This window comes from Carcharhinus amblyrhynchos, chromosome 2 (assembly GCF_965287045.1).
Source record: "Carcharhinus amblyrhynchos chromosome 2, sCarAmb.v2.hapA, whole genome shotgun sequence".
NCBI classification, from domain to species: domain Eukaryota; kingdom Metazoa; phylum Chordata; class Chondrichthyes; order Carcharhiniformes; family Carcharhinidae; genus Carcharhinus; species Carcharhinus amblyrhynchos.
This window is the reverse complement of record NC_137325.1, coordinates 70,009,856-70,033,574: the sequence shown is the minus strand read 5'-3', so window position 1 is coordinate 70,033,574 and position 23,719 is coordinate 70,009,856. Positions and strand designations below refer to the sequence as shown.

The 23,719-nt window shown below is 41.4% G+C and overlaps 1 protein-coding gene across 1 annotated transcript; it reads right to left on the bottom strand.

Annotated features, from left to right (window-relative positions):
- Window positions 1-33: 33 nt before the first annotated feature.
- On the bottom strand, window positions 34-16,499 carry LOC145360956 (anterior gradient protein 3-like). Its single transcript, XM_080216464.1, has 7 exons — window positions 16,299-16,499; window positions 10,891-10,954; window positions 9,307-9,359; window positions 7,916-7,992; window positions 3,337-3,400; window positions 1,334-1,417; window positions 34-241 (listed from the first exon to the last, which is right to left on the bottom strand). The coding sequence occupies exons 1-7, from the start codon at window positions 16,396-16,398 to the stop codon at window positions 192-194; spliced, it is 492 nt and encodes a 163-aa protein (XP_080072590.1). The 5' UTR covers window positions 16,399-16,499; the 3' UTR covers window positions 34-191.
- Between the last annotated feature and the right edge of the window lie 7,220 nt (window positions 16,500-23,719).

Genomic DNA, 23,719 nt, shown 5'->3' with positions numbered 1-23,719 from the left:
TATTCAAAAATATTTATTAATTTACCATATAATTGAGTATTCATTAATCTAAAAAAGTTAGAGACATTGCAAGGTTTAGATAATGTCTTGCCTTTGGTTATAAACAGTAAGTGTGGATTAAGTCATTAAATGGAAACTGTAGATCCCAATGCCTCACTCTCAAATAAAAACAAGTATGCTGCTATACTTCATTATAGCTCAGATGGTAACAAACGTTTAGATTTCTTCATGTTTTGAATCACTGGAAAAAGAAAACAATGTTAAGTGATATCTGTCACTTCAATATAATTCGATTCAAACATCTTACAGCAAGAAATTAAATATTTCTCTGGAACCATACAAAAGTTATCATTTTCATGCAATTCCAAAATTAATTCTTTTTTGATATTCTGATAGATCGCTGATCCCAGTCATATACTCAAAATGAGGCCTAAAATGACCAAACCATGAATGGTTTCTGCTTCCATTTCACCAGGCCACTCTACCCCATCTCCAGAAGGCTAACCAAATCTAGCAATGAAATAGTTGTATCACTTTTATTGGTTAATTCCAACATTTCCAGGGAAAAGGTCTGATGTACTTAATAAGAATTAATGAATTTGGTAGTAGTGTGTAAACATTCAAACTATCAAAAACATTGAGTCTAGCCTACATTGGATGCAGGTTTACAAGCTCTTTAAAGAACACAAAAAGGAAGAGGAGTCGGCCATTTTGGCCTCCAAGCCTACTTTCCCATTCAATATGATCATGGCTAATCTTCTACCTCAACTTTACATTCCCCCCCTCTTGATTTCTTTAAAAATACATCAACCTCTGACTTGAATATACTTTCATATTGAGCAGTCTGGATTTTCTACGTCAGATAACTAACTATCTGATGTAGAAAATTCAGATACACAAACTTTGGAGAGAGGAAGTGTCCTCCTCTTAGTGCTAAACGACTGACCCCTAGGATGGAATTTTGACCTGAGTGGGACGTCTGGTCTTGGGGCGAGCGCAGCTGGAAAATCCTGTCCTTATTCTGCGACTGTGATCCCTGATTCTAGACTCCACAGCTAAGATAAATATCCTTCCAGTACTATAGACCCTTGAAGAATTTCATATTTGAATGAAATCCCTTTCATTCTTCTAAACTCCATGGAAAATAGGGCTGGTCTGCTCCATCTCTCCTCTTATGCCTAAGTTAGTCTGGAGTTCATTTGTTTGTTTCTTTGAAAACCCAGACCATTTTGCAAATTAACTTGCAAATGAACTTTTAAAATTGTCATCAAGTTGGCAAAATATTATTGAATTGAGACAACAGGATTCAATAAGTTCGTAAGTGCCCACTTACAGAGCTGAATATCTTGGGGTTCATATGCGTAGAGTCGATTTGAATACTTTCCTACGATATCTGCTCTTACAGTCAAGGAAGGATCTATAGTAATAACAAATACAGAGCAATTAAAACAGGAAACCTTCTTAGTCCTGAACTTAATTGGAGCTGTTTGCTTATGTTGACGATGCATATTGCCACAAAATCAGGAGATTAGTTTGAGTTAATAGTTAAACAGCAAGAAATGTGAAAAAGAATGCAGACTTTTTGCAATGAGAGACTAACAAAAAAACAATGAAATTTTCATAAAAACGGTTCCTGCTCAAAATGCACAAAATGGAAAACTTATAATTTCTGCATTATTCAATTTTAGACACCAGTCAAAGCATGACTGGTTATTATCACTTTATTGCCATTTTTATTATCATTTCAGAGTATTTCTATTGATTACCACTACTTTCAGTTCCTTTTAGATTTCCAATTATTGTAAGTAAGAAACTGGACCAAAAAATGGGTTTGAAGGTTAACAGTACAACTGAAGAAAACTCCAGGTACTAACACACAAAGGTTCTGCTGTGTCACTTAAAATGCATGTAGAGAATGCATGTCAGGAAGTTGTTCATTCCCAGCCCATGGTTTTCCATTAACTTTAATGGATCTAAGATCACAGCTTGGGAGTGTGCGGTTTCCTGGCATAATCTCTTGGCATGGACCAGATTCAATACATTTGTATTTTTACCTGAAAGTTGATAATCCCTGCAACTAAATTAAACATCAATGAAGATACAATGGGATTACAGCCAATACCTGTTCTGAGTTAATTAACGCCAGTAGCAGCAACAGAACAATGAATGTTAACTAAAAATCCTTGCATAACTTTGTTTTGGCTTGTAAAGAGTTTTATCAGCATCAATCAAGTGTGACTTTTCAAATTTGTTCTTGTTTACCTTCAAGTCCATATTGCTTAGATCACATTTATTATGAAAGTAGCATTGAGAGTGAGGGCTATGTTGGCAGCAATCCAGTACAGAATATAGGCAGAGATATTGTAAAGAGAACTTCTACTGCATCTATGTGTGGGATTACAGGGATAGGGCCTGGGTGGGATTGTTGTCGGTGTAGGCTTGATCGGCCGAATGACCTCTTTCTGCACTATAGAGATTCTATGAAATACCTGAGCCATGAGAGAGTAACGAAAATTGATTATTTTCTCAGACAAAGTGCTGACTCCTGACAATAGATCTTACCCAGGAGTAATGAGTAAGAAATTTAACCTCAATAGGAAAATCATGTTGAATCTTGCCATTTTATGGAACCTGTCCTGCAACAGACAAGCAAGCTTGATGTCATCACAGGCTCATTTTTAATAATGTTGGAGCACTTGGGAAAAATGAGCTCCCTTCTGATTCATTAACCAAGCTACCAATACCAAGTTCCAAAATGTAAATCAACACCTGTCCCTGGTGTAAGAGCCAGTACGGCACACTAGTTAGCACTGCTGCCTCACAGCACCAGGGAACCAGGCTCAATTCCAGTCTTGGGACACTATCTGCATGGAGTTTGCACATCCTCCCTGTGTCTGCATGGGTTTCCTCCAGGCGCTCCAGTTTCTTCCTACAATATAAAGATGTCCAGGTTAGGTGGATTGGTTATTCTAAATAGACTCTTAGTGTTCCAGGTTAGGGGAATTAGCAGGGTAAATATGTGCAGATATAGGGTTAGGGTCTGGGTGGGCTGCTTTGTTGGAGAGTTGGTGCAAACTTGATGGACTGAATGACCTACTACTGCATTGTAGGGATTCGAGCCAACCAATTATCCTTGTAATACTTGAGCTTGGGCTGTTGTTATTGTATGCACTTTCATTTCAATGTTGATTATAAATGACAGAGCATTTGTTCAAATAATGAAACAAGTAATAATAAACACTGTGGGATTAGTCAACTGGTGGATATTGCCTTTGTAGAACTGAGTGTGATGGTTTATTCAGCACGAAATGAAGACTCCACAAAAAAATCACTTACCTACAAATAATATACGGGGCACATATTGACCATCTGGTGCAAGGTTCTTGTCAGATGTTTCATGCTTGTAACAAAAGAACAAGATTATGAGATACCTGGAGTGAAATCTCCATTGCTTGAAAATTGAACTGCATTAGAACACACGCCCCTTCACTGAGATTCAGAAAGACTTTTACAATGTCTTTTACACTACAAAATAAATGGACAGTTTCCCTTGTAATTTAGGTGGGAAAGGGAAAAAAATAAAAATAACACAATTTTTATCTTGAGGGAGGTGGATTCATCACCAGATTTTCTTCATTCTATGTTTTTCATGAGGGGATACCCTCCCCTGCCCCACAGAATTATCCCTATAAATATGTGTTTAAGCTGGGTATGTTGGGGCAGAAAAGTCAATCTGGGCATGCGTGTGGGGTGGGGTTCCTGTCCCATTTCCCAATTCACCATCTGGATAGTAATTTCACGGAGCACATCAATTACCCAATACAGAACTGCCTGATCTTCAATCCATTGATTGCATTAGGTTCTGCAGGAGGCAGGCAACCCATTCAATGATTGTGGCCTTGGATGCTAAGACAAAAATTGTATCCATTATGACAGCACGCAAAGTAAGGAAATATTTCAATCAATGTATTTTCTGACTTTTTCCACCCCACCGACCCTGGCTACATGAAATGTTCATAAACATTGTAGCAGAGGAAATTAACAGTCCTCCGTGCCCTGACTTCTGGTTTCCAACTTTGGAGTGGGGCTGGAGGGTGTGCCAAGTCCACAGTGGGTCATTCCCTGCAGGGCATTAGGCCCCTGCCAGGAGATTTTGTCAACCTGGGAAGAACCCAGGCTCGGGATTTAGCTGTGACAACAACCAAAGTCGTCAACAAGTTGGGAGCAGAGCTGGGAGTGCGGGTTGGAGGTGAAGGAGGGAGCAGTAACCTCATGGAGAGAGAAAGAAAGAGAGCGAGGCAGCAGCCAGGAGCTGGACAACAGTTCAAGACTGGCAAGTTGTTGTATTGAGGAGCTGAGGCAATGAAAAAAGCCTCTGCTAGTGACTGCAGAGCCAAGAAGTGGTGGCAGAGCTGGTGAACAGCTGCTGAAGACCTAGGTGGACAACCTAGCAAGGCCACTTCTTGTCTCTGTGACAAGGTAATTGGGTGCACGTGGTCACAGGAAGTCATCAAGAGAAGTTCCACCAGTTGAACTCTGCTATCAGGCAGATTAGAGCTCAGAAAGTAAGCTCTTGTTGGTGTCAGAATGGAGCTGGAGCATCAGACATCAATGTCCATTTTATATAATTCATTCCTTTAAATTAATATTTCTTTGAGTGCTTACACAGATGTAATAGCAGTGGTTCCCTGTTATATAACATTCACACTGACTGTGTGTTGAATCGCATGTTACACAAATGTCACTAAGTGCCTGGCGCTAGGGTGAAGGCCTGATGTGGGGAAAGGTTTTTATTCACCTTTTGTAACGATGCAACTGTCGTAATGAAACTGGCAGACATTTTTCATTCCTAGCATAAGAAATGGGCATTACTGGCAGGGCCAATCCTATATCCATGCCTATTTGTCCTTGAGCTCATTAGCTGTCTTCTTTAACCTGCAGTCCATGTGGTATAGGTTTATCCACATTCCTCTTAGGGAGGGATTTTCACCCAGTGACCGTGAAAGAACGCTGATATAGTTCCTAGTCAGGGTGGTGTGCGGTTTGGTGAGAACTCAAAAGTGGCGGTGTTCCCACTCATCTGTGCCATTGTTCTTCTAGTAGGAGAAGTCATTGATTTGGAAGATGCTACTGAAGGAGGTTTGGACAGTTGCTGTAATGCATTTGGTGTATGATACACACTGCTGCCACTGTGCATCAGTGTTGGAGGGAGTGAATGTTTAATGTGGTGGGTGGGTGCTGATCAAGTGGGCTGTTTTATCCTGGATGATATTGAGCTTCTTGAGTGCTGTTGGAGTTGCACTTATCCGGGCAAATGAGTATTCCAGCATATTCCTGATTTGTGCATTGTAGATTGTAGATAGGCTTTGGGGAGTCAGAAGATCAGTTATTCATTGCAAAATCTGAAGCTTTTGACCGGCTCTCGAAGCCACCATATTTATATAGCAGATCCAGTTAATCTTTGACCGGTCGACACTCTAAGGATTCATTCCAAGTCTTGCTGCATGTAAACATTGGCTGCTTCATTGTGTCAGTAGTGGGAATGGTACTGAGCACTGTGTAGTCATTGCAAGCCTCCTCCTGTCTGACCTTATCATGAAAAGGTGGTCATTGATGAAGCAGCTGGAGGTAGTTATCCCAACTCATTCCTCTCAAGAACCCCCTCAGTAATGTCCTGAGCCTCTAACAAATACAAATGTCTTCCTTTGTGTTGGATATGAGGACAAATGATTCTTCCCTCTGCTTCCCATTGACTTCAATTGTAAAAAATGCAGCTTGATGCCATACTCAATCAAAAGCTGCCTTCATGTCAACGGTAGTCACTCTTACTTCAACTCTGGATTTTAGCTCTTTCAACCATGTTTGGGCTAAGACTGTAAAGAGATTTGGAGCTAAGCAAAACCCAAACTTAGAATCAGTCAGCAATTTGTTAATTTAATCATAGATCTGTCTCACAGAAAGAGGCCATTTGGCCCATACTGTCTGCCTAACTTTCCGAGGGAGCAATTTACTCAGTGCCATTCTCCTGCCTTTTTCCCAACACTCTGCACATTGTTCCATTTCAAATAACAGTCTAATACCCATTTGAATGCCTTGATTGAATCTGCCTTCACCACACTCATAGGTAATGCCTTATAGACCTTAACCACTCACTGTGTGAAAAAGGTTTTCTTATATCACTTTTGCAAATTACTTTAAATCAGTGCCCTCTCATTCCCAATCCTTTCATGAGCGGGAATAGTTTCTCCCTATCTATGCTATCCAGACCCTTCATAATAGCAAATATCTCACATTTCCTATCAGCCTTGTTTTCTCCAAGGAAAACAATCCTAACTTTTGTTGTTCATCTTCATAACTGAAGTTCCTCATTTATGGAAGTTCACTTGTGCCCAGTGATTAGGAGTTAGCGATCGCAACTCAATACTATCCTTGAAGGTATGTGCAATGTCAGTATCTGGGCTGATGGCTACAAATTTCAGATGAAATGATGGGGCTTCTTGAGTTGCTGCTCTCTCTCCCCTTCTTGGGCTATTGTCATTGGGTTAGAAGCAGTAGTTGGATGTCTAAAAGGAGAAACCTGAAGAGGAAAGGGGTATGTGGTAGGTGGGTGGGAAGAGGTGGGCCGGAGGAATGTACCTATGCAACATTCTAATCATTTCAAAAGCAGACTATGGGTGAGTTAGCAGTTGAGAAAGGCTCTTATGGGTGTATGGCCTCCCTCTGCCCACCAGCAGAAACCTGGATTTTCTGCTTGTCCTGGTGTTTATTTTTCAAGCTTTCCCATGTGTAAAACTCCTTTTCCAATTTGCCTTTAAGAAAAAAATCACACTCAATGTCAGTAAAGAAGTTTGCCAGGGCCGGCCACTGCCAATGATTTGAGAGGGAGGTCCCAGTGGTGATGGAGGGCGAGGGGCAGAGTGCCCGTCGTCTTCCTTTCACCATGTAATGCTGGGGAAAGTAGCAGATGGCTTGCTTGCCCATAAACCCATTCAGCTTCATCAATGACCACGTAAGGGTTCTTCCTGTGACTGTGGCATTTTACCTGCGATTATGGTAGACCCCCCATGGGAAGAAAATCCATTGACTTCTGATGGCTTCCCTGTAGGCTATGGGGAATTCCTCCTTCTTGGGCATTCTTAGGATCACTTAAGGCACCTTGACAGCAGTGGCCACACCCATGCTACAACTCATCTGCCCTCACCAGCCACCAGCCCCACCCTTCCCCCACCCACACAGACCCCACACACTTTGCCAGGGCCTCCCTGGCTGACTCCACTGTTCCCACGTCCCACCTACCAGGTTGCTAGGACACAACTCCATCACTGCACCATCCTCCTCCAGGTGCCGTACCAGCAGTGGCTACCGCTCCGAATTGGATGTAGCTCTTGCGGGCAGGTTGCCATACTTGACAGACAGTCACTTACAAGTTGCAGCCCTAAGTCAAGCAGTCCACTAAAGTGAGGTCTCCCTCTCAGCCCCCTCTTTCTCCCCCATTTCCCCCCCCTTCCCCCCTTTCTGCTTTTGGGCTCATCAGCGGGACCCCACAACATTGACTGAGTCAAGCTTTTGTGTGCAGATCACAATGGCATCATTGTGAGGAGAAGACCTGTGCTTGAGGCATACTTTCCTATCATTTAGACTAGATGGGTAGACCATCTTCGTGTTTTATCCGCCTTGATGTGATCACAGAAATTGGGGCGTATGTATTTTTAGTTTCCAGTTCCCAGATGCACTCTCTTGATGCAGGACTGAATGTTGAGTGTATTGACATACTCCCCTCAATTTTAATTAGCAGAATATTATCAGAATGTCACCTGCAAATTTTGAACATGCATTCTGTGTGAGCAAAACTGTAAGTCAGAAGTGCAAGCTTGCAAAGACTTCTGTTCTCATCAGTAAACAGAGCAATGCTTACCATTAGATTTAACATAATAAAATCTTTGTCAGCCATAGCCTGGATTTCTTCATTTTGAGCAAAAATTTCCTTCAGTGCTGAAAAAGATTGTTAATATTACACGTTGCATGTGTTATAGTAATAATATGAAAAAGCTTGCATGGATAGAGCATCAAGCCACAGGATGTCCCAGAAATGCTTTACTGTTAAAATGTAATCTTTATGTTCATATGGCAAACATGGTAACCAATGTGTGCAGACCTGAATCATACAACCAGGAACAAGATGGAAAAACAGGTAAGAAGTTTTGTTCGTCATGGATGGTGGATAAATATTGGCCATTGACCTCCAATTCTGTTACTCAACTAGTGCCATGGGATCTAGTAATTTTCTAGCAACACATGAACATTTCTATAATCTCTTGAATCCCCCTCCTATATAACTGTAGATTTGGTGAGTCTCCAACAATGGGGATTACAGTTTTGTAGTATGTTAGCCTCAAGAACAGACAATGAGAACAATTAGAAACCACTGACTAATGTTACAAAATTCGATATTTGGATCTTGTACTAGTAAGTGCAACCTCCAGTTTATGTGCCCTTCCTTTCACATAAACTCTGTTGACATAATTCATGGCGATTCCACTGATCTCACATTCTCTCATTACCTCTTTCCTTCCAAGCATCTACCTTAGACAAAGCAACCACTGCTCATTTCCTCATGTGTCCCACCACTTCATAGATTCATAGCACAGAAGGGGGTCATTGTGTTTATACCGGTCAAGAAATATCTGCCTATACGATTCCAACTTTTCAGTGCTTGGTTCCTAGCCCTAGATGTTATCGCAGTGCAAGTGAATAGCTAAATACTTCTTAGATGTTAGAAGAGTTTCAGACCAAATCACTCCTTCAGGCAGCGAGTTCCAGATTCACACCACCGTCTGGGTGAAAATTAATTTACTTTTTTTCAATACCACCTACTTCTACATCCACCCCTGAGAGTGCTCCCTGAAGTAACTCTAAAGGGCTAAACTGTTTGATCTTTTGCCCTCTATTCACCATGATAACTTGGCAGTTATCAGCAGAGATATGGAGATCCTGACTTTTGCATTTCAATGGCAAAGTTGAATCTGGAGGCAATAAAGACATGGGTGAGTTCTTCAGCAAAAGATAAGCTTAGATAAGGAAGAAATTGGGTGATGTTAATCAAATCCTGAATAAGCCTGTGACCGTAACAAGTGGAGTAAATCTTGGCTGCATGTGACTAATATGTGTAAATACAAGAAATAAATAAGTTTCATAGCTACTCTGAAGATTTAAAAGAAACATGCATTCTCATTATGTATACGCGAAAAGTGAAATTAGGTATCTGACTATGAAGCTGGAATAAATTTCATAGAACTGGTCATTTACCATTACAGTACTTGCAGTCTTCCAAGTGGTGGATGATCATTAATGGCTTGTTGCTAAAACAATAAATAATGTGCAAATCAGAAGACGCATTGAGAAATTTATCATATTTAAAGCATGGTCTGTGTGTCAGCTGCTGAACTGACTGCTGATTGGATCTGTTTCAATGAATTTCCTTTCTACACTCCATCCCACATCTGATGCCGTGAATGGGTTTTTCTAGCAAGTAGCAGCCTTTCCCTGCCACATGTAAAGGATGATGAGTTGGGAATGGGGGTCAGCTGTTGGCTATCCAGTGACACAAATACACAAGGACATCCTTGCCAAGAAAAACCATTCAGGTCTGGTTCCTGGGGAGTCAGAGGCTCTCCACACCAAGATACAATTAAGGGTGGATTGGGTAGTAGAGTCCTGAGGAACCAGAAGCCTCTTGAATGGGAGAGAGGTGCAATCAGAAGCTTCTGAGAGAGGTAAGAGGCGTTGAGGGCAGGGAGATGGATGGTTGGAGGAGTGATGGGAAGTTGGACACCTAGAGGCAGAGGTCTGAGCTTTTCAGAAGGATCAGGTCAGGAAAGTCTGATCACGGGTGGTTTGATCAGGCAGGTAAACAAGGATCCGGCAGGTAATTGACAAACAGTTACCATCTGGACCCATATGTTCTGGCCATTCCCCTAAATTGGGAAACATTTAGGTTTTCCAATGTTAAAGTGTTAAGTATGAGATTACCAGCCTGTGATGTTTCTCCTGGGCATGGATTGGCTCTCTGCCTTCATTAATAAATTTAAAGTATGTGAGTTGGACACCAGAATCTCAAGGTCAGGATTAGGATTTTCAACGCTTCCCTCCTGACACAAACCCACTCTTAGAAAAGTTTCCCTCAAAGTTTCACCAAGAAAAATTGGGCTGAATCTGGGTATATTACAGTTACCCATGGAAAGCATGTCCAAATATTGCTCACTTTGTCATGTAGAAAAAACCTAAGCCCCAGCATTAAGATACAACTCTGGCTGAACTTGTGATCATGACATAAGGATGGAGGTCTAGTGCTAAAATAACTTTCACGTGCTTGTTATAGAACCCAAAACACTGTCTTGCGGAGAACTCAGTAAGAAGTGTCACAACACCAAGTTAAAGTCTAACAGATTTATCTGGAATCACAAGCTTTTGGAGCGCTGCTCCTTCCTCAGGTGAGAAAGCAACAGTGCTCTGAAAGCAGCGATCCCAAATGAACCTGTTGGACTTTAACCTGGTGTAGTGAGACTTCTTACTGTGCCCACCCCAGTCCTACTCCAGCATCTCCATATCATTGCAGAGAGCTAACATAACAGTTACATTTCTGCTGGACTTTAGTGGTTAGATAATTCCATGAAATAACTTAATCAACCACTTCAAGGCTTTCAATGCTACTTCATCCATGAATAAAAGCTTGCGTTTTCTGAACTTTTCAAATGGAACTATGAAACACCATTCTTAATCAGATACAAATTTCTAGCCATATGTAATCTAGCTACGGCAGCAGTTATTAATTTTGAGTCTTGCATTATTGCAATTCATTGCAAGACATTGAAGCTGGCAACATTTTCTTACCTTTTCCTTGCTTTGTAAAGCCCTTCTTCATAGGTTTGAACCCATGTTAAGTCATCTCCCCAACCTAAAACAATAGTACACACAATGTTAGACAAATGTTTAATAACCAGTTTTATCTATTATGTTCCAGTTAATTGCAAGGAGCCATTAAATGAATATTTCAGAAATATTCATTTCTGTGAAGAATTAATTTCAGAAGACCAGCATTTAGCCTCTAATATTTAAGATCATAAGAAATAAGAGCAGGAGTAGGGCATTTAGTCCATTGAACTTACTCCTGATTGGATTAGGGTGAGAACTCAAATTTCCTGCTTGCCACTCATAACCCGTGATCCTCTGTGGATCAAAAGTCTGTCTAACTCAACCTCCACTGCTGTCCATGGAAGAAACTGAGACCCTGAGGGAAAATAAATTCCTCCTCATCTCTATCTTATTTTTGACCTCTTATTTTGAATTGTATCCCCTTGTTCTAGATTCCCATATGAGGGGAAACATCCTCTCAGCATCCACTCTGTTAAGCCCCATCAGAATCTGATATGTTTCAATCAGATCTGCTCTCATTCTTCTAAATTCCAATGAATACAGACCCAGCCAACTCAACCTTTCCCCATAAGATAATCCCTTCATTCACTCCATAAATACGGAATCCAATTCTGTACACAATAATTTGTGGGTGGCACAGTGGTTCACATTGCTGCCTTACAGAGTCAGGGATCTGGGTTTAACTCCTTGCGTCACTGTCTGTGTGGACTCTGCACGTTCTCCCTGTGAGTTTCCTCCTGTGCTCTGATTTCCTGTCACAATTTGTAAAACATCTGGTTAGATCACTGGGCATGCTAAATTCCCCCTCAGTGTACCCAAACAGGTGCCGGAATGTGGTGACTAGGGAATTTTCACAATAACTTAATTGCGGTGTTTTTATATGCCTACTTGTGACACTAATAAACTTTAAAAACTTTACTCAAAGTGCAGTCTCACCAATGTCCAATATGTTTGTTGGAAGACTTTCTCATTTTTATATCCATCCCCCTTGCAATAAATACTAAACGTAATTTTGCTTTCCTAATTACTTGATGTATCTGCATGCTGACTTATTGTGATTCATGTATGAGGATATACAGATCTATGTGTATTGCAGCGATCTGCAGTCTCTCCATTTAAATAATATTCAACTTTTTTATTCTTCAAAGTGGACAATCATTTTCCTGTCATTTTTACTCCACATTTATTTTCCTCATATTTATACTCCATCTGCCAAATTTTTACCTATGCACTTAACCAATCAATGTTGCTCAGAATCTGAAAATGACGTACTTATCCAGATTCTGTTTCCTGATCAATAGACAATCCTGTACCCATGCTAATATATTACCTCTCTTATCTTGTGCCACCTTTTATGTGGCACTCTATTGATTACCCTTTGGAAAAAACAAGTATGCTACATCTTCTGGCTCCACTTTATCCTTCCCAGCTTTTACATCCTTAAAAAACTAATAAATTTGTCAAACTTGATTTTCCTTTCATTATACCATGTTGACTGAGCTTGATTGTATTATAATTATCTAAATGTCCTGCTACTACTTCCTTAATAATATCATTCAGTGTTTTCTGTGACAGATGGTCTACTGTTTATTGCTTTCTGACTCACTTTTTTGAATAGAGATGTTACGTTTGTAGTTTTGCAATCTGTTGAGATCTTTCTAGAATCCAAGGAATTTTGAAAGATTATAACTAATGCACCCACTATCACTGCAACTACTTTTTTCATGGACCCTCAAATGCAAGCCAGCAGATCCAGGAACTTACCAGCTTTTATCATAGATAGAAGAATCCTCACAGTGCAGAAGGAGATCGTTCACTGAGTCAGCACTGACTCTCCAACAGAGCATCTTACCCAGGCCTATGCCTCTCCCTATCCTCGTAACCATATGCATTTGCCCACTAATCCCCCTAACCTGCACATCTTGGGACACTAAGGGGCAATTTAGTATGGCCAATCCACCTAATCTGCACGTCTTTGGATGGTGGGAGGAAACTAGAGCACCTGGAGGAAACTTGCGCAGACATGAGGGGAACGTGCAAACTCCAGACGGACAGTTACCCAAAGCTGGAAATGACCATGGATCACTGGCACTGTGAGGTAGCAGTGCTAATCACTGTGCCACCAGCCAATGTCCCATTAGTTTTCCTAATACTTCCCTCATAATGATGGTAGTTTTTAATTCCTTGTTTGGTTTGTTTTTAATTTACAATATGGCAACTTAATGCAATTTTCTTTATTCAATCTGGGATGTGGGCATTGCTGAGTAGGCCAGAATTTATTGCACATCCTTAGTTGCCCGTGAGAAGATGCTGTTGTACTGTCTTCTTGAACCACTGTATTCTATGTGTTGTAGGAACACCTACAGTGCCATTTGGAAGAATTTCAATGGTGAGGCAGACAGAAAAAGCCTCGCTGTTACTTTGACAGGAAAATAATTTAAGACACAATGAGCCTGATTTTACTAACAAGTTGTGCCCACTCTTGGGTGTGAAAACTTGTTAAAGTTGGGCGCGGGGACGAATAGTGTGACCTGCGCCTTCCTCCATGCCGATTCCCCCTTTACCAACGGCCGAAAGTGGCACCGTTGGAACAGCGTCCAAAACGATTGCATTTAAATTGAATTAGTAAGCTGGACCCCAAATTTACTGGCACTTTCGCCCTTTACCACCGCATTCGTCCATCCAAATTCAGCGCAAAACAAACATGGTCCACAGAGGTCCAGTTCAGGCACTCCAGCTTCTGAGAAGGTATGTTCTGAGCTTCCGGCAACTCTCTGACTCAGATCAATGGTTTTGGGGGGCGGGGGGGGGGGGGGGGGGAAGTGGGCCGGCGGGTCAGGCAGCTCCCTGACACAGATCGCAGGGCGGGGAGAGGTGGTCAGATGGCTCTCTAACTCAGATCGGGGGGTGGCGGGGGGGTGGGTCAGATGGCTCTCTGACTCAGAGTGGGGGCAAGGGGATTTGGGACAGGGGGGAAGTGGGGAGCCACTGCCATTCTGCGTGTGATTGTTGGGGCAGGGAAACAGGGGGTCCGCTGTCACGTTGCATGTGATTGGTAGGGAGAAAGGGGGGAGGGGCCCACGATAGGTCTGGGTAGTGGGGGTGGGGGGAAAAGGGGGGTCAGTAATGTTGTGGGGGTGGGGCAATGTCTGTCGGGGCCAGGGGAAGGCATTATCCAGCCCAGCAGTGATGTAGCAGGGGAGTGTTTCTCTATCTTTTTTTCTGCGCATGTGCACTTGAAGGCTCCGATTGGAGCTGCAATGTTTCAGACATGATAAGCCCCACCCACAGACTTCTGCAGCATGATTCAGAATCGCTGGTATTTTTTCAGGCAGAGTGCGTGTGGGGATGCTTGAGAACAGGTCTAAAAGTCGGATCTGAAACGCTCCTAGTTTCAAGTCCACCCAGCACTTAGAATGAAAATGGTAAAATAGGGCCAATGGCTAGAATTTTCTGGCTGTTCACGCCAGTGGAATCTTCCAGTCCTGCTGGGGTTTTGTGGTGGTGAAGGGTGCATTCAACAGAAAACACCTTTGACAATGTTTGGACCAGAAGATTCCGCCACTGGCCAGTTGTGGGTCACCTCCATCGTGGCGAAACATGCAGCAAGTTGTGCGGAAAATCTCGTCCAATGAAGTTTTTGGCAGTGGCATGTGAGGATTTAAAGAGCTTGCAGCTGTAGGTGAATCTGAGTAGTTTTGCCATGACAATATAGCCATGCTAACAATAATATATGGTCATGGGCAAAGATCTCTATAGCACCCCCTATAGCACATTTTTTAGGGGCCTCCACAGCTCCTCTCAATTAATATGAAAATCAAACTCTGCATCTCTTAAAAACTGCATCCTTCTCTAACAGTTATTTCCAGCCAGGGCATGTCGACCACAACCCAAAGAGCAGTCTGTCTGGAGTGAGAGTGCAGTGTGAGTTGCTTCACTTTTATTAGTGTTATCACCACAAAATTACCTTTAGAGCCCATCAATAATAACAATGGGCTGAGCTACAAGCAACGGTAACTTGAAGTGTCAGCATTAAGAAGACATAAAAATCCATTTGCTTCATTATAGTTGTTCCACTGCTGCTTCACAGCACCCAGGGACCCGGGTTCCTTTGGCAATTTATGAGTGTAGATTGCAGTCAACTGGGCAAGTGTTTATTTCCTACATTCAATGTCATAAACAGACAATAATGAGGATTACTTGTTTAGCAGCTTTTTCACGCTACTGTTGGAGGAAAAATTGTGTGTGCTTCAGTGCATGTAATATAATTAGCTTTGAGGGAAAATAACAATTCACCAGGCAGTACACTGACACTATTTTGAATGGAATTGAGATGTTTGTTTTTTACATTCACTTGTGGGACATGGGTGTCACTGGCTGGCCAGCATTATGCCCATCCTTAGTTGCCCATGGGCAGTTGAGAGTCAACCACATTATTGTGGCTCTGGAGTCACATGTAGATCAGACCAGTAAGGATAGCAGCGTTCCTTCCCTAAAGGACACGAGCAAACCAGATAGATTTTTCTGATAACAATAATGGTTTCATGGTCATCAGCAGATTCTTAATTCCTGATTTTTTTATAGAATTCAAATTCTACCATCTGCCATGGAAGGATTCGAACCCAGGTCCCCAGAATATTAGTTTTGTTGCTGGATTAATAGTCTAACGATAATACCATGAGGCCATCGTATCCCCAGTTTCAATTCTGCTTGGTATAGGAGCAGAGTTGGCAGGGAATTAAAATGGCAGTCAGATGCCACATGTGATGCCCCCTACACTGTAACTTCGTCTCTCTGGTTCATGAGAACTTGGATGCCACCTATCAACATTTGGAGTGTCAAGGTCTGATGATGAAATTCACACCGCAATGCAATTTGAACCATCAAATGCTTGGATCATCATAGTCTTGGAGTTATCAGCAAAATAATTGCTGCAGGCAGAAGAAGTCCAGCAAAGCTTTAATTTAAAACATTTCTTGTAAGGTTCCTTTTGGACCAGGAGGAGCAGCATTGACATCCAAACTGCACCTTTTGCCTCACCCACTAATTGTCCCTGACCCCTCCCTCCTCACTGACTTTGCTGGTTCCCCTACAGGTGCCCAGAGATAGTCTGCAGCTGACTCAGGTCCTACTCCCGTCAGCTGGCCTCCACGTCATTCCCATCCGCTTCTGTCATGAGTCAATAAGAGGTTAATATACGACTCTGATCTACATCCATGCAAAATCAGGCTCTTTCTGCCACAGCAGGCTGCTTTTGCACTTATGTAAAGTCCACTCTACTTTGATATAACTTTCAATACCAATCTGGGAAAAATTCAAGAAAAGCAATATTTAACCACAAAATCTATTAAATAAATATCACTTACCTCGAGACAGTGTTTGGGGTGGTCTTTTTCTAATTGCCGAGGCTAGGCTAGATGTAGCAGCAACCAGGAGCAAAAACAAAGGAACAACTAACCGCAACATTGTTGTATAGTAGCTGTAATTACTTTGATTAAAATCCAAACTAGAAGAACACGTCAAACAGAGCCTTCCTGCAGTTAAGTTTGAGAAGTACCTGCCTTACTCACTATTGAGGCAGGTTCCCGGTAAGAAAAAGTTTTTGAAGTGCATGATTTATTTAACTAAGGTGGATATGCAATCACCTCATCAGATAGCAGTACCCATGACAACTGTGTGACGTTCAGTTGAAACATAGCTGATCAAAACTTCATTCAGTCGAATAAGTCCACAAAACTTTCACTGTTCTTCTTTCTTTTGATCCCTTTTGCAAAGATGTAAAATGAAACTTTATTAATGTATGTATCCCAAGATGAAGTAGAAATGGGGAAGTAGAGTACATTTTCATTAAATAGCTTTGCCATTTTATGTTAGGTTTGATTCTTAGTGAGTACAAACCAGAACTGGGTGGAATTCATAGAAAAAGAACCTACCAATTAAAAACTACACAGTCATTCGCAACTTTTTAAATGATGACTGGTCTCAATCCTATTCGTACTGGATGACAGCCAGTGATTGTTTCTTCATTCATTCTGTGGAAAGCACTTTATTTTTCACAATATGAATATTGGCTCTTAAATTGCGTATGTTCTATGGCTCCATGCCATTTTTTTATCATCACTTCTTAAAATTTCCAAGATAAATCTTATAACATGTCAAATACCTTCAATTATTTTACTGTGAAAGTGCTGATTGATGGTGATTGATGTTCTTGTCAAGCCAAAGCTTAGAAAGTAAGAGTGATGGTTTTAATGTCACAAAATATCGAAAAGATTCAGTCCATCTTTGTGTTTTTCAGGGCCACATACAATAGAACAATAGATTGCATATTAATTGTCACACATTCATTGTGAAAACATGAGGAAGGCATTGCGACCAAACCAAGACTTTGTTGTTAAGTGATACCAAATTTAGGTTTTGAAATCCTCCAGACTACAGGAAGGAAAAAAGACGAAGAAACATCATAGGACAATCAAATTGAAGTGGAGCATTTTGCAACATGCAGCATTAGTTACAATTTTTCTTGCATCCTTAGTTTGAATATCATTCAATGTCACCTGATATAAATTTTTAAAATTATAAATCATCTGTTTTGAAACCCAACAACTCAGTCCTTTCTGTGAGAGCTCTTAAGTTGAAGGTCAATAGAGCTTTGCACTCAGACAGATATCCTATGCCATGTGTAGAAGACTTGCATGAAGCTGGCTGGGGGTCATAAATTTTCCAAATTGGCCTACTTCCAACTGGAGCTGGAGATGTCATCGAGGAAATGTGTCACTAAGAATATTCACGAAGAACTGTGTGAGTACACCCACTTGCCTTTTGACATGTCTTCAGCTTGCACCATTTTTCAAAGGCTGATGGCCAACATCCTTTAAGAGGTGCCTAGCTTTGCAGTCTACCTGGATGACATTTTAATCTCAGGAACTACTGTAAAGGAACATTTGGAGAGTTTGGAGGAAGTTTTTTGGTTTTTCTCTGAGGCTAGTGTCAGGCTCAAAAGGGAAAAGTGTGTGTTCCAGGGAAACTAAGTAATGTAACTTAGGTACAAAGTCAACAAGGACGGACTACACCTTGCGGAGGAGAAGGTGAGGGCTATAAAGTGGCTGCTATAAAAGGAACAGCTGCATGGCACTCTATCACCCATCTTCAAACGTCCTGGCTGAGCAAGCAGACCAAGTATTCAGGAACAAAATGAAAAAACAAACAATGGGCTTTTTGGAAACAAGGTCTGTATGTTTCCTTTTCAATTATATGACAACACCCCACATGACGACGGGAGTAGCTGAGCTATTGATAGTCTGATGTCTTCAGGCCAGACTTGGCCTCACTTTCCGAAATCAGGGTGGCAAAATCGAAGAAAAACAAGAAACCCAAAAAAGGAGCCACGATGGACATAAGTCTGACAGGGTCTTCAAACCGGGAGACACTGTCCATGTACAGAATTTTGGGGATGGTTCCCCATGGATCCCAGAAATTGTCCTCTCAAAAATGGGACCAGTGTCATACATGGTAAGGGCTGGGGAGAAAGAGTACAACAAAACATGTCAATCACCTCTGCAGTCAGAAATCCTCCACAAGGGCGACTGCTGCACCAGATGTGCCACTATTGGCACCTTATATACTGGTTAGTGGATGGGAAACACCATTCACAGAGGGACCAATGGAGCTCTATGAGGTCTCCAATTCAGAAATGGAGATGGAGGTGGCAGAATTGTTGTCTGAGATCACCACCGAGGACAAACCCCCTACAGTGGCCCTTCAATTCTCAGCAAGGAGGCGATGTTCACGCATTTGGTACACGGTTCCCCAATCAGACTGTGCAAACAACAGAAAGGAGGCCACGGGCCAAACAACAAAGGTGGCCCCATCACCACAGGAGTGAGGAGGAACCCTTGAACATGGAGAGGATGGGGTGAAATAACCTCCTAGAGTTCCATGGAAAATCTCTAATTGATCTCCGTGTGGGGCCCATTGAATATGAGTTCTGTTGGTAACAGGCAACGGCCTGCCCGGGTGGAACTCATCACCTGAGCCCTTTATAACGCAGACACTGAGAAGGGTTTGCAGAACTACTGTCCTGGTTAGGACGTACATATACCATGGAGTAGGGGCTTCATTTTAATTTAACAATAAATACGGTTCCTTTCCAGTTAAGGTACTTCCAAACAATAAACCTTGGGTGTTAAGGGATTTTTAAAAATGTCTGAGTGAGAGGGTGTTGGCATTTTTCAAAGGTAAAACTGGTATTGTCAAGGGAAGAGCAAGGGAATTCAAATCCAAAATGAGGAAAGTAAAAATTAATTTTAAAAATAAAGTGGAGCATAGATTTTGCACAGACAATCCAGGGAAAAGATGGGAAAGACTTAACACAATGATGGGGAGGCAGAGGATAAAATAGAATGCGTTTGTGCATCATCCTACATTTGGTGATGATTTTAATCAATGTTATGGAAAATTTGACATGGCTGATTTTAGAAATGAATGTAACAAGTTATATGATAAGATCCCTGTATATTCACTTGTGTAGTTATCAGAGAATGAGGTTGCATTGTATCTTCCCAATATTAAATCATATAAAGCTCTTGGTACTAATGAACTATAAGGTAAAATACTAAAAAATGTGCTACCAGCTCAAAGGGATATTTACATTTATGTTATATTGGATGTATGTATGCTCCCAATATTTGTAAAATAGCGATTAGCACACCTGTGCCAAGAAGCCAGGAGCCAAATCACTTAATATTAGACCTGTGGCTCTCACTATTTGCTAAATGTATGGAGAGAGCCTTTAGTGACCATTTTACTCATCTGTATCAGATTATCTTGATCCTCTACAACTTTCTTGTAAAGCACATACGGGAACTGAGGATGCTACACTTTCTCTAGTGAACCTGATAACTAATCACCTCCAACAGCCAAAATCTTTTGTGAGCGTTTTATTTATTGATTTTAGTTTAGCATTCAACACAATACAAATTCACATTCTGATACAAAGGTTTCTTTCTTTGAATGTGAATGACGGCCTAACTCACTGGGTTAGGGATTTTCTTACTGACTGTCTTCAGCATGTACTTATGAATTTTTTTTATCTGATGAATTTATTTTAATCAGAGGTACTCCTCAAGGCTGTGTCCTGTAACCTCTGATATTTTCCATATATACCAACAAGATGAGAATCAAGGAAACTAATACTTTATTAATTTAAGTGTGCAGATGATATGGCTTTGGTGGGGCAATTTTAAAAAATATAAAATGACAAGTTAAGGAAATTATTTTGAACATGCTGCCACCCTTCAGAAATAATGTGAATTGAGTGCTCTGATGATTAATGTTGATAAAACCAAACAGCTATTTTTATGTAGCAATGGCCTGCATATTTGTATCTTAATGACAAAGTGGTAGAGATTGTTGAGTGGTTCAAGTATCTGGGAACCCAAATAGACCAGAAGCTAAGCTTCACAGAGAACACTGACTTACTTCTAAAAAGGCAACACAGCATCTGCTTTTAATGAAAAAACTGAAAGATTTGGACTGAGTCAAGATGTTTTAGCGAGGGCACACAAAAGTCTGGTAGAGAGTTTTCTAACATTCAATTTGACAATCTGGGATGGCAATTTGAGTGTGAAATGCAAAAGTAAGCGGGCTCGAATTGTCAACACGACAGGTAAAATAATTGATAGTCAGCAGACGCAGCTTGATAACTTATTTGACAACACAATTAAAAGGAAAGCTCAGACCAGCTTTGGTGATCCTTCTCATTCTTTAGATCCTCAATTTGAAAGTCTCCCTTCAGGACAATGCTTTATAATGTCTATCATCAGGACAAATCTGTTTGAAGTGTTTTGTTCCTAGTGTGATAAGCTTGCTAAATAACACAATGTAATCTCAACCTGCTGTTTTTATTTGTTTTACTTATTCAACTGCAGTAAGTGCTTTAATGGCAGAATGAGATGTGTTATGTTTGTGTAATATGGATATAGGTTATATATGCACCAATGTATGAGTCTAGGTATACTTGAAATATTCACTGTTTTTAAACTAATGACTGTATGATTACGTGTTAAATTGGAGGTGAAGCCAAAAGCAAATTTCTACTTTTCTGTGGACAATGAAGTTCTACTCTATTCTTTCTTGAGGCTTTAGTTGTTCTTTTCTTCAATGTTTCTTTCTAGAGAGAAAACAAAAGGACAAATGGATCCAGGACTCAGTGTTGCATTTGTCAGTGTCCTAATATAATGGAAAGAGGCAAAGGAGAGAGAGGCACCACCAAGCACAATCCAGCAGAGATCCTGCCTGAGATATATGGTCACGAGAGGCTACAGCACGAGCAGGTGGGTCAGTAGGAGAGAACTAGACTACAGGCCTGGGTTTATCATAGAAGAGTCTCCTATTTACAAATGAGCAAGTGGTGATGCTGGGTATGTCTGTGCTTGTCCCGAAGTCTGATACATTACATATGCCACATTGTGAAGGCTGGACGCCCCGTGGGCTTGGAGACTATCTCTTGTCAGTGGCTTTGAAGTTGACAGCAAAGCTCAATTTCTTTGCCTCTGAGCCTATCCAGGAATCAATAGAAGATATATGTGACATCTCTCAATCTGTTACATATTAATGTATAACGGAGGTCACTGATACCTTTTACGTGAAGGACCATCATTATGTCATTACTGCTCTGGACAAAGAAAGCCAGACTCAAAGATTCACTGGTTTTGCAGCTATCTGAGACTTACAAAGAGTGCAGAGTGCAATATAGCAGCCCCTAATATTAAGAAGCCACAAGGGCTACCATTCCATCAATTTACAACTGGTGTGAGATCATTGGAAATACATACTGCACATTTGCACATGGTACCCTAGGAGTTGTTATGCTGCCTACATCCTGAGACACTTTCAGGTACCCGAGATATTTGATTTTCCAGTACATCTACAGGGATGGCTGCTTGGAATTAGAGGTACCCACTGAAGCGCTAGCTGATGACATTTATGCATCATGTTCAAAGTCCTTTTGAGGAGAGATACAGTGCTCAGAGTTCCATACATTCCCTTGTAGAGCAGATTGTAGGGCTTCCGAAGATATGTTTCAGATGTTTGTACCTCTCTGGTGGATCACCACAGTACACTCCTGATTGGGTTTTATGCATCATTGCAATATGTTGCATCCCTCAAAGTGGCAATCTCACAATGCAAGAGGCGATCTCTTGTCAGGAGGTGAACTAGAGGAGGATGAGAACTCATTGGAAGATGAGAATTTAGAAGGTCCAGGAAGCTCAGGAATCTACTGAAGGTAAGTATGAGGAAGGCAGATATTGGAGACGTGCTTGTGATGCTTTAATTGTTGACACCTCTCACATGACAAATGGGTCAAACTGAACAGGTTTCACACTGGATTTGGACCCTGTGCAACGAACTCTTCCACTGGGACACTGTGGTTCACCCTGTGTAACTGTGGTGATGTGCAAATCACAGTGCATAGTTACCAGACTTCTGCTGTCAGTGGCAGTCTCACTGCCCTGCACCATGCTGATGAAGAGGCTGCAACTGCTTGAAAAATTTCAAATTTTCCTTCCAGTTGTTCATCAGTGCATTCAACAGTAGTAGTATTTGCTTACAGGCCCCAGGATGAGTAAAGTTATGGGAGGGTATATCCCCCCAGCCCTCAGTGCCATTCCTTTTCATCGCAGGGGCTGTCCTACCACTCACAGTGAGAATGAGTCCTCCATTTACGTTTATACATTTTGACTTACCAAGTGATTGTCCCTTTGGTCCATGGTGCCCTGTGACTGTTCTCACTCTGGAAACTGAGAATCCACCAAGGAACAAGAGCGATGTAAGAGGAGACTTGAAGCTTTCACCATCACCTAATGATGCCAAAACACTGCTACAACTGAGATGAGGACATGTTTAGGGATCTCTTCCTCCCATGCATTTATAGTCTTCTGCCACTACCACCGAGGAGACACAAAAGCTGCTAGAATGTCAGTGCTGATAAGCTGTCTTCTCAACTCAATAGTTTCCATCAGGAAGAAGGGATGGTAACGTTGACATCACATTAAATTAAAATTTAATAATATCTCCCTGCCATCATACAAATGTGTGGAGATGAGTTCAACTCAGGTTAACATCACATGAATGTTAATCTCACAATGGGGCACTATCTCTGAATGGGAAAATGGCTAAACTTTGACATAAGATGGGTTGAAATGGTCGCTACGAGAGGACACAGATTTAAGGTGCGGGGCGGAAAGTACAGAAGTGATGTTAGGGGTAAGTTTTTCACTCAGAGGGTGGTGAGTGAATGGAATCGGCTGCCGTCAGTGGTGGTGGAGGCGAACTCGCTGGGGTCCTTTAAAAGACTTCTGGATGAGTATATGGGGTTTAATGGGATTGGGGGTTATAGATAGGTCTATAGATTGGTAGGTGTTGATGTGATCGGCGCAACTCGTGGGCCGAAGGGCCTGTTTGTGTTGTAGTGTTCTATGTTCTATGTTGTTCTATGTTCTATAAGAGATTCCGCTGTACGAATTAATATCTTCAGTTGACCAAAATATTCATACAACCATTAAATCTCTCCTTCAATGTCAAGAAAACAAAGAGATTGTCATCAACTTCTGGAGTCAAAGTGGAGAACATACCTCTGTCTACATCGAGGACGAAGTAGAAATGAACGAAAGCTTCAAGTTTTTAGGTGTCCAGAACACAAACAACCTGTCTTGGGCCACCATGCTGACACTATAGTTAAGAAATCCCACCAATGCCTCTACTTTCTCAGAAGACTAAGGCAGTT